A 12,235-nucleotide genomic window follows, 5' to 3' on the forward strand; every position below is an offset into this window, starting at 1 on the left:
TAGTCATCTGTAGTCAGCTAAAAAATTGCCTAAGTGGGACATGGGTTTTAGACTGCACCTTCAGTGGGACCGCTCCTTCATTAGACTGCTCCTTCAGTGGGACTGGTCCTTCATTAGACCGCCTCTTCAGTGGGACCGATCCTTCAGTAGACCGCTCCTTCAGTGGGACTGGTCCTTCAGTTGGATTGCTCCACATTCACCACAGTGAACACTATCCAGAAGCACACAATCACAAATCAATCATGCTGTGGTCTGCATAAAATGTAATTGGGCAGAAAATGGGATGGTGGACTCAGTGGGTAATTGCCTGAGCAAACCATCAATGTAATTTGCCCAAAGGCCTCATCGCCAAAGCTTTAATGCAACCAACAAGACCTTGCTTAGTTGGTGGTGAGAGAGCTCTTCCCAGTCACATCTCAATGTATAGTTAGTGCTTTGGCCCTGCAACATGCTGCTCTCATGACAAAAGTGAAATTGTTGCCCATTTCCTTTGCAAATATGTCTTCGCCAGGAAAGTCCGGGGAAATATGCAACGGTATCTCTCGAGGTTTGTATTCAGCAGCTTGAACAATACAGGAGTTTGGGCAGTACAGGCTGATCCCACCAAGACACATCGACAAAAATATCCACCAGCTTGGAAACAATTACCACAATAATAAGCACTGTCTGGTATGCCTGAATCTGACCAGTGTTCCAGTACCATTTGCAGTTCAAGCTCTATGCTGCACACTGGCACGCTCACAGATGCAGGACCATCTACCAAAGGACAGGCTAAAGCTGGGTGCAGGCACTACAAGCATTCTTTGGGATGAGCTGAGGTTTAGTAACCACCTGTCATTGTGCTGAAATGTATTAATCAAATTTGTTCTTTAACACTGTGAATGAGTGATGGCAGATGACATGTTAATGTTATGTAACATAAATAATATGATGAGTCGTGAAAATTATAACTTGAACATATTTTTCAATTTTTTTAAATGAATAAACCATGTTGAAGTTAACTGTGTTAAGCTGAATTATTCCAGCTTTTTGTGTCTATCTCTGAAATAAATGGACCCTGCCCAGGAGACTGATGCAATGAGGATATTCAATAAGAAAAACTTTCACGTGTTGTTTCTAAAAGACACAATATCCAGTCTCTTACCCATCTTTAGGAAAGGTTCCAGTGGAAATTGAGCCATTTAGCATCACACTCACAATTCCCTCTGCCTCTTTTGCGTACTAAAATTATAATAACAGGCAAATAAATATATATATTTTAATTTCATGAGTTTCATTATTCAATATGTATAATTTGTAATTTATTTAAATTAAGAATCAAAATGGGATTAAGCATCCCTTCAGAAATATGAATTAATATCCCTTCACCCACATAAAAAATGGTTTAGCATAAACATTAAAAAGAACAATCTATGCTATATTTTCTTACAATGGGGAAAATTCTGACACTGAATCCAATTAACTTTAATCCAATCTCCCTCAGATTTTACTACTCACTTGCATCTTGGGGCAATTTGCAGTGGCCAATTATCCTACAAATCTTAACATCCTTGCGATATAGGAGGAGACTGGAAAACCTGGAAAAATCCCACACGGTGACAAGGGAAACATACAAATCTCCCGCGGGCAGCACCAGGATTGAACTGGTTTTCTGGAGCTATACGGCCCACCCTGTGCAAAGCTTCTTTTGGAGATCAGAGGGGAATTGCATGTTGTCCTGATGCCACCATTGCTTGGCACTGCCTGGACAACATGCCATCTTCCCATTACCCTAAGGGTGACACAGTGGCGCAGCTGTTGCCTTACAGAGCATAAGACCTGGATTTGACTTTGACCCTGAGTGCTGTCTGTGTGGAGTTGGCATGTTCTCCGTGTGACCGCATGGGTTTCCTCCAGGTGCTCTGATTTCCTCCCATATTCAGAAGTTGTGCGGATCTGTAGGTTAATTGGATTCTCTAAGTCCCCCCTAGTGTGTAGGGAGTGGATGTGAAAGTAAGGTCACGTAAGAATAGTGTGAATGGGTGATCGATGGTTGGTGTGGACACAGTGGGCTGAAGGGCCTGTTTCCATGCTGTATCTTTCAGCCAATTAAAAATCCGTCACAGACACCGCCTGACCTGTTGACCTGTTGAGTTCTTCCAGCGATGTTTTTTTTACTCAAGAATTCAACATCTGCTGTCTTTTGACTCTCCAGACTAGCTGCTGGTTTGCTCAGCTCCCTGTACATTGAAACATTATCATCTTTCTGTGGCTGCAGCCTCAGGTTAGTTTGCAGCATAATTTTAAAATGCTCAGAGCTGGGACGTTGAGCTCAACACTCTCAAACCTACATTGAAAGTTCCATTAGAACACACCCATTTTATGATCAAAACCCACTTTATTATCAAAACCTGCTTTGATTGATGCCAGAATGGCTTGAATAATGCACAACAGAACAAGGGTTTGAATGATATCCTGGTCAAAATTTAGTAATGTTTTACCTCTCAAAAATGTGTGCTTCTGTATCATATCATATCATATCATATATATACAGCCGGAAACAGGCCTTTTCGGCCCTCCAAGTCCGTGCCGCCCAGCGATCCCCGTACATTAACACTATCCTACACCCACTAGGGACAATTTTTACATTTACCCAGCCAATTAACCTACATACCTGTACGTCTTTGGAGTGTGGGAGGAAACCGAAGATCTCGGAGAAAACCCACGCAGGTCACGGGGAGAACGTACAAACTCCTTACAGTGCAGCACCCGTAGTCAGGATCGAACCTGAGTCTCCGGCGCTGCATTCGCTGTAAAGCAGCAACTCTACCGCTGCGCTACCGTGATTACACCCCACAATTTCTTGAAGTTATGAATGCAGAAATATGAAGTTATAGAAATATCACCAAGCTTTTCAATTTTATAAAGGAGACAATGAATAGAAGAGATTTATAGAAGGGAACAGCTCTTTGGCTGCAGTTAGAATATTGTGTTTTTTGATGTCGCATTATGGAAAGGTCATAGAGTCAGCAAGGTAGTTTATATCTCTTTGTCTTTCATTGTGCTTTCTCTCTCTCTCTCTCTCTTTCCTCCCTCTGTTATTCATACCATTCGTCTTCCTTCCATTTCTACAATTTCACAGATCTCAGAATAAAACCCTCCAATTTCTTGGGAGAAAACTCATATGGTCTTAAGGTACCACAACAGATCTTAGAATCTCACTACAGACATAGTTCACTGTCCAACATGCATTCTGCTCGGGTTATCCATGGTTATGCTGAGATCAATGTCTGAGATACCATCCACCCTAAACTAGATTCAAATTTGGACAAATATGAAAATCAAACGATTGGGTTGCAAAGTAACAATTGATGAAGTATATGTTTTCAACCCTAGTCTGTTTCTTACTGCAGAATAGAAATAGAATATGCAACTGTAATGGAAGAGCTGAATACAAATTTGTGCAAAATATTCAAAGGTAAGGATATGGATATAATATGAGAGGGAGGATTTACCCTGCTCTTTTGAAAGAGGCAAAGGAAATTTTGGTTGATTGTAAAAATAGGAATATTTTTCTGATGATAACTTACAGTCTCAGATGCTATTATCCAAAAGGAATTCACTGGGTTATTTTCACATTCAGTTGTTGAAGGGCAGGATTGAAAATTGATGCCTGTAAAACAATATGAATACGGTAAGCAAAAGCAGATCAGACTATTGCAATAATGGCATTGCATCAACCCGCACCGTGCATTGGTTTCACTCAACTTTTAAGGATTTAGACAAACTATGGGACAAGATAAGGCTAGCTGGAACAAACAAGTTGTTTTCAAATACAAAGTTCTGCTTAACAGCTAAAAATGTCGTTTTTGTTATTGCAAGCTAAAAATACTAAAGGTTGTTACATTGTTTACTAGAGTATCATTGCTCAAGTATGGATTGAAGCAATTGCTTGTCAATTTCTATGATCTCCCGCAATGTAACTAGCGGCCTGTGTTCTTAAAGAGACAGCTGTGTCTGATTACAGTGGGAACGTTCCGTCCACTATAACCAAAGTCCAAGATAAAGGGGTCTGTAATAATGAGGGTAGACTGTTTAAAAATATGGAAAACATCCAAACTATAGATATATATATATAGATAAACTATATAGAAACTCCATCATCAAGTTTGCTGATGGCACTGTGGTGGTGGGCCGGATCTCCGACAACGATGAGAAGGCCTACCGGGAGGAGGTGGCTGATTTGGCACACTGGTGTCAGGACAATAGCCTCCTCTTGAATGTCACTAAAACGAAGGAGCTGATTGTGGACTTTAGAAGGGCTAAACATCCAAGGACGTACACGCCACTGGAGATAAATGGGTCTACTGTGGATAGGGTGAGCAGTTTTAAATACTTGGGAGTCCGTATCACAGAGGATCTGACATGGGCAACGCACATTGCCGCACTGGTGGGTAAGGCAAAGCAGCGCCTTTACCACCTTAGACAGCTGAGGAAATTCAGAATGTCTCTGAGGATCCTTCATTGCTTCTACTCTGGGGTTGTAGAGAGCATCCTGTCCGGCAACATTACAGTCTGGTTTGGGAACAGCTCTGCCCAGGACAGGATGGCCCTGCAGAGAGTAGTGCGTTCGGCAGAACGCACCATGGGAACTACACTCGTCCCCCTGCAGGACCTATACATCAGGAGGTGCAGATCCAGAGCAAGTAAGATCATGAGGGACCCCTGCCACCCCAGTAATGGCCTGTTCCAGATGCTACGGTCAGGCAAACGCCTCCGCTGTCACGTTGTGGAAACGGAGAGGATGAGACGGAGTTTCTTCCCACAGGCCATCAGGACTGTCAACTTTTATAACTCCAGAGACTAAATTTTTGTCTACACTATAGTAACTTATTAACTTTATTTATATGCTGTAACTGTAATTATTTTTTGTGCACAATCCGCAGGCATTGCCACTTTCATTTCACTGCACATCGTGTATGTGTATGTGACAAATAAACTTGACTTGACTTGACTTGATTATATTATTAACTTGATTGATGTTTTTAATTTCACAATTAATCGTCAATTGAAACCCAACTTAGGGTTATGGATAAGAATGCACATTGGAGCAGGAACTATACAACTTACCTGGAGCGTCGAGCTGTCCACACCAGTCCAAGTCATCTGCCAATAAACCAATCAGAGTGTCACCCAGGGGCATCATCCTTCTGGTTTTATCTGCATATCTGTGTACAAGAAGCTTGGTGTTTTCCCAGAATAAGGTCTGTAATCAAGAGTCACAGTGTCATAGAATCATACAGCACAGAAAGAGACACTTTATGTGCATGCCAGCCATTAATATTCATTTACATTATCCCATTTACCGGTCCTGGTCCATACCCTTTGCCTTGGCAATTCAAGTGCTCTTCCAGATACTTTTTTGAAAGTTATGATAGTGCACTCCCTCAGGCAGTGCTCTTCAGACCACGCCAGCCCCTCCGAACTGTGTATACTTCTATCAGGTTCTTCCCTTAGACTCCTCCACTCAAAGGAAATCAAATCAAATCAAGTCTATAAAGTCATTCCACTTATGTAAAATGTTCTATACCCAGAGATATCATGATGAATCTCCTCTGCACCCACTCCAGTGTAATCATGTCCTTCCTACATCCTACAGTGTGGTGACCAGAAACGTACACAAAACTCCTCCTGCAATCTGACCAAAGTTTAGTAAATCTTTGCCACAACTCCCCTTCTGTTGCATTGTTTATTTCAGCAAAAGAAGACAAGTTTATCTCATATACTTTCATCACCACCTTATCAGGGATTCTCGGATCTGTACTCGAGTAATCCCCAGAACATTACTATTCATGTATATGTCCTACCCTTATTAGTTCTCCCAACTCACATCAACTCATACTTATCAGGATTAAATTCCATCTTTTAGCTCTGTCAATTTACCAATTTATATTAATATAATATTTATTTTTATTGTCACAAATATTTTTAATTTCACTATTTTATTGTGTTCAGTTCTGGACACCATGTTATAGGAAAGATTTTGTCAAGCTGGAAAAGGCACAGAGAAGATTTACGAGGATGTTACCAGGACTGGAGGGTCTGAGCTGGGACTCTATTCTTGGGGTGCAGGAGGATGAGGGGTGATCTCATAGAGGTGCATAAGAACATGAGAGGAAAATATCAGGTAGATGCACAGAGTCTCTTGCCCAGAATAGGTGAATCGAGGACCAGAGAACATCGGTTTAAGGTGAAGGGAAAAGATTTAATAGGAATCTGAGTGGAAACCTTTTCACACAAAGGGTGGTGGATGTATGGAACAAGCTGCCAGAGGAGGTATTTGAGGCAGAGACTATCCCAACATTTAAGAAACAGTTAGACAGGTACATGGATAGGACAGGTTAAGAGGGATGTGGACAAAATGCTAGCAGGTGGGACCCGTGCAGTTGGGACATGTTGGTTGGAGTGGGCAAATTGGGTTGAAGGGCTCCACTCAAAGGAAATCAAATATTTTGTTAACTCTGAAAAATTCAAACATATTGGTCATACAGGATTTCCCCCCTAACAGAGTCACTGTGACCACCTTTCTTTAAATCTTGTCTTTCCAAGTGCAGTTTAATCCTACTCCTAATTTAAAAAAATAACTTCCCTAATGATGTTAGACATACAAGCTTGTAGTCATTGGGCTTACAAGCTTGTAGTCATTGCTCTTCTTGAAATACCATATTTGCTGCCCTCCAATCATCTGGCACCTCATCTTTGGCCAACAAAAATATAAAATTTTTGATCAGGACCCAAGTAATCTCCTTCCTTGCCTCCCATTGTAGCCTGGAATACAGCCCGTCAATGTTTGTGCCATCAAGCATCCAAGAAAATCATGCTTGCAATTGGATATAAATTTAGAATATGTCATAGAATTGGTTCATTGAATAGAACATAGAACATATGTTAGACACAAAATACTGGAGTACCTCAATGGGACAGACAGCATCTCTGGAGAGAAGGAATGGGTAATGTTTCAAATTAAAACCCTTCTTCAGACTCTGAAGAAGGGTCTCGACCTGAAACGTCCCGCTGAGTTACTCCAGCATTTTCTGTCTATCTTCGATTTAAACCAGCATCTGCAGTTCCTTCATTCATAGAGCATATGTTCTCTGCTCTCCAAGACAACAGTAGACATTTGTTAACTCTGATACATGTTGCTTGATGCTCCTCTAATATACTGCTATATCATACTTTTCCAGGCCTGAACTAAATGGTACAAAATAATAAACTGCAATGCTTTCAATGTTTAAGAAAAACAGAAGTAATTATTTTTAACTCCTTTCCACTGGTTATACTACAACTCCAAAATGCGAGGGCTGAGGGTATATTTATATTACAAGAAATAGAAAATCACTTTTGTTACTTAAGCAGTTTGTTTTTAAAAGTTATTTTGCATTATCAATAAGCCTCACCTTATTTTGGGGTATCTTGTGAAATGCCAGCCTGATAAAAGACTCATAATCAGTAGGACTGACGTTACATGGGTCTTTATAAACAAAGGCTTTTTGAAATGCTTCCCAGATAGCCGAGCAGTTCTTCTCTCTGAAATAAAATGATCAATCACAAATATATTTTCACAGTCAGTAGTTGATCCTAGTTTTGTTAATAACAGGAAAGAATTAAAAACATTTTACGTTTTATTCTATTGAATTAGATTTTATCATTGGACCAATTAAAATTGCAGTGGAGGATAAATTGAAAGTCAATATTGGATGCATAGTAGTGCTATGCATCATAAGTTCAAATAAGAACTATCAATCCATTCTTAATATTTTTTATAAGTAATCCAAAAATGGAAAAGTATATAATTTATAGTAAAACACAAAGTGCTGAAGTAACTCAGTGGGTCAGGCAGATCTCTGGAGAGATAGCCAAACTTTCCGGTCGGGATCTTTCTTCACATTGCAGTCTGAAGTAGGGTTTTGACCCAAAATGCCACCTATCCGAGTATGAAAATGTGTCCCAATCTGAAATGTCATATACAGTACATTCCTCCTTGAGATACAGCCTGACCTGCAGAGTTACTCCAGCGCTTTTCATTTTACACAAGATGTAATTGCTTTTGTTTTTCTGTAGTTGCTTTTGTTTGCATATTTTTTTAATTGGGCATTTAGACCCACAAATATAAAGGACTGCAGCATATTTTAATTTAGGTGCAACATCATGTGGGAGTTTTAAGACATTGTAGGCCACTGTGAGTAGCCAAGAAAAATATAAACATAATTAAGTATTTGTGAGCATTTTCAATTTCCGTGAACTCTTTTGTTTAGTAATCATATAACATTTAATTGGTTAAGTATTTAATTGAGTCATGTGACCCAAAGTAGTAATGTATTTACGTAGTGCAAGAAACTTTACAGTTAAGCCGATGAACTCACAGCATGGATCGATTTGTGGGATTGGGATATTAGAGGTATTACATAAACATGCTTGAGAGATTGGCAGGATGGTAGTTAAATCATCCGGAGTACCAACGTTGAACAGAGGTAGAGCTACGAGAGGAGGGTGAAATTGAATTATCGATCACGGCAGGGAGGGGATATCCCGGGAAGAATGTTCAGCAAGACCATAAAGGAGGAGATATGGAAAGGCTACTGCGTAAATAACAATAGCTTTGTTCATTATGGCTTTTCCTCTGATGAATATATTCAATCACAGAACAACTTACCCTTTGATATAATGTGGAACAGTTCATCTCTAGCTTGATGAGTTGGGTATATTTAGAATCACAAGCAGGTTGGCATTTATTGATTCCAGTTATTGATATTGGGAGCATCAATTTAATATCTGTCCAACCGCGCCCATTATAGCAATTAGGTAGTGATATAAAATCAGCAATTACTGAAATAGCTTAACCATTTGGATACAGCTGCCAAAAGTTCAAATTAACACATTATTCAAACCATTGTACCAGTGCAGCAGATAAACAAAGGCAGCAACTATTATGTTTCCAGGAAAAGCCGAGAACATCTGAAGCACAAAATACATAACAAGTAGGATTCATGCAGTGCCTTTACTTTTCTTGCGATCCAGGACAGTTCATGCGAATTTAATCAAGCAAAACTTGACACTAAGCTATTTACAGGGTCGTGTAGCAGTTTAGTGGAAGAATTAAGATCTGAGGAACCTTTTTTAGAGGAAGGATTATTGGGTTGGTAGTGGATGTGGGGATTTCATGGTTTGGGGTGGCTAACAAAAGAGCCAAATGCCAAACCTTTGGTGTTTCAAGGCAATGTCCCCAATTAACAGTGTTTTACTATATTTTGAATACTAGAAATGCATGTTTACAGCACAGGCACAGGACGTTCAGCTCACTATATCCACACCAAACATGATGTCAAGCTAAACTCATCTCCTCTGTATGCCATGATGCTTCTCCCTCCATGTGCCTATCCAAAAATTGTATGTGCCTCCACTGCCACCTCTGGCAGCATGTTCCACGCACCCATCAGTCTCTGTGTAAAGAAACTTGCTCTGCACATCTCTTTTAAACAGTGCCCCTCTTATCTTAAAACTACGCCCACTAGTCCAGATTGGATGCACTACTCCAGCCTGCCTGCTCCCTTTGTTTTAATAGTCTTAATTAATTAACCATATCAGACGCAAATCATATGAATTTCTAAAATTTGCTCTTGAGAAAAGGTACATGTTCCAGTGTTATGAAATGTGGGAAGAAATGAAGGCCAAATCCACTTCTATATAACTCCAATCTCAAATGCTTAAGTCTGAATCACCATCAAATTCATGGTAAAATAATTTTTCTAAAAAAGTGAACATCTCGGAGATAATTGATCAAAGGTGAAAAACAAGTTAAAGACCAAATTGTTATTTTACAAAAGTGCAGAAATAAAGTGTAGCAATTGAATTGTTGATGGGCAATGTGGTTAGCTCCAAAGAAAAGGAGATTTCTGCAGCAACTATGTAAAAGAGAGTTTCTTCTCTTTTCATTGACGTTTTACCAACACTTTCAACATTTAGTTCTCTTATTGCTAATCTTTCTTTTGGTTAATTTGTTTTTGGATAAGCAAAGAAACCTACTGCTGAATCTCCAACTAATGTGCTGGGAAGTTCACACCTGGAGGTCTCCAGTTTACCAACAGCAGATGGCATTTTTTCCAACAGTGACACATCCACAGCAAGACTGCAAACCTAGAAAGGTGTAGGAATGAAATGTAGCTGCTGGTTTACACCGAAGATAGACACAAAATGCTGGAGTAACTCAGCAGGCCAGGCAACATCTATGGAGAAAAGGTATAGGTGATGTTTTGGGTCAAGACTCTTCTTCAGACTGAGAGTCAGGGGAGAGGGAAACTGGAGGTATGAAAAGGTACTCAGAACAAATGAATGAAAGGTATGAAATGAACAAATCAGAGCCAGCACCAATGAGCAAGGGAAGGTGAAGCCCACAATGGTCCATTGTTGGCTGTGGATGAGGTGATATCGAAGGGATACAAACAGTGCAACTAGCCGGACGTCAATGAAACTAGCAGGACGGTTAGGATGCGGGAGGGATGGAGAGAGAAAGAAATGGCTTGGCTATGTATTCCTCAGGCATGCAGCCTCTATATGGGGACTAGCAAAGGAAATGGGTGTAACATTAAAATTGGACAAAAACAATCCGAGTTGTTTTCTGAGATTAACAATGTCTGTGATTGCCTAGCACGTTCCTTGGAAATTAAAACAAAATAGTCTGTTCACTTGCATTCATTCCGTAGACCTTTGTAGCATTAGCCATAAAATGCTTGAAGAACCTAAAGAACTACTTGAAGGAGCAAAACAGACAATGCTGCCAATGCTGAATAGGTCAGACAGCATCGATAGAAAGAGAAACATAGTTAACATTTCAAATATGCCTTATGAAGATCTGATGACAAGTCTTTTGTCCTGAAGCATTGACTCTATTTCTCTTGCTCTATTAACCTGTTCAATGTTTCCAGCATTTTGTACTTTTGATTCAGATTTCTAACATCTGCAATTTGTTTTCATTTTAACTGCAAGTACCAATATTAGCTGCATAAATGTGCAGTAATTTTCATGCTCACTCCAATCCCATTACCTCTTATGAAGAGAAGCCAAATATGATGCTGGAACGCAGAAGGTATTTACACCACAGATAAATCGATGTCAGATCTTCTTTCCATGAGCTATTTTTAATTGGACTGTTCCAGTGTCTCAAATCTTTGCACTCTATCTCAAATAAGTATGTCTATTCCTGATCAACCTCTCATTAGAAACAGAATCATTCAGCACGTGAGCACATTTGAACTGATCGGTGAAATGGAGAAGCATTTTAATTTTTTGTGAGGAAACACTAAATAATAGATTGTTAATGGATACTATTTTATTTCACTTTCATAAGGTATTGATAAGGTTTCATCCAAAGAGCTATGGGCAGAAAATAAAATCCATGACTTTTGGGGAGAGACAAAGTTAGGACATTCAAAATCTATTGCAGTTAGTAGAATTTGATTAGAAGAGCTTTTTGGAGATCTGAACTGCATTCTCAGCTTTTACTTTATATAATTTCAAGTTTGGAAATATTGTTCTACTTTGGCCATAACCCCTCCAGCACAGTGTGGGGGGGGGGGGGGGGGGGGGCATTAACGGATAAAATACACAGTTAACTTTGTTGTGAATTTAACTAGGAACAGCTAAAAGCTGTAATAGAGACAAGTGGTTATTGCTTCAAGAGATCATAGTAATCTGATTTTTTATGAATATATAAGAAAAAAAAGAAACCATTTTCTTACCCCACAGTAGGATTTATTACTCTGATATAGTTGTAGCATCTGCCAATTATGATCTCTTCCAAGTTATGCAGAGTACCTTTACCCTGCCAAGACATTGCTGCAACATGTTCAGAAGCTAAGCAAACCCTCAATAGGATTCCAACCAGAACCAAGCTCCGTGTCAGCATTTTGAATTCTTTGGGTCTCCTATTTGAACAATACCCATGGAGTAAATGTTAAACACGATACTACCATTAGATTATGAGGATTGTATCACCGCATGATGGTAAATGCGAGAGGGAAAATATGTTTAATAATTAACTGCTGGAACGCTAATCTCAAACCTGGGCCGAAGAATTCATTCTCTCACTGTGGAGAAAAATATTGCAGTGCAGTTGAAGATAGGTACAACTTAATATGAACTAACCCCCTGATATCAGCAATAGTGTGATCTGAAAAGCAACCACATTTCATTAATGCGT

The 12,235-nt window shown here is 39.6% G+C and overlaps 1 protein-coding gene across 1 annotated transcript in view; it reads right to left on the reverse strand.

The window, feature by feature from the left end:
- LOC144599749 (ADP-ribosyl cyclase/cyclic ADP-ribose hydrolase 2-like) overlaps positions 1–11,941 on the reverse strand; it is a 28,479-nt gene extending 16,538 nt beyond the window's left edge. Inside the window, 5 exon segments of the mRNA XM_078410990.1 lie at positions 1,145–1,221; positions 3,570–3,652; positions 5,110–5,245; positions 7,437–7,566; positions 11,775–11,941. Of these exon segments, the coding sequence (XP_078267116.1) occupies positions 1,145–1,221; positions 3,570–3,652; positions 5,110–5,245; positions 7,437–7,566; positions 11,775–11,941 (593 nt within the window).
- Between the last annotated feature and the right edge of the window lie 294 nt (positions 11,942–12,235).

The sequence above is a fragment of the Rhinoraja longicauda genome, chromosome 1 (assembly GCF_053455715.1).
Source record: "Rhinoraja longicauda isolate Sanriku21f chromosome 1, sRhiLon1.1, whole genome shotgun sequence".
Lineage (NCBI taxonomy): Eukaryota > Metazoa > Chordata > Chondrichthyes > Rajiformes > Arhynchobatidae > Rhinoraja > Rhinoraja longicauda.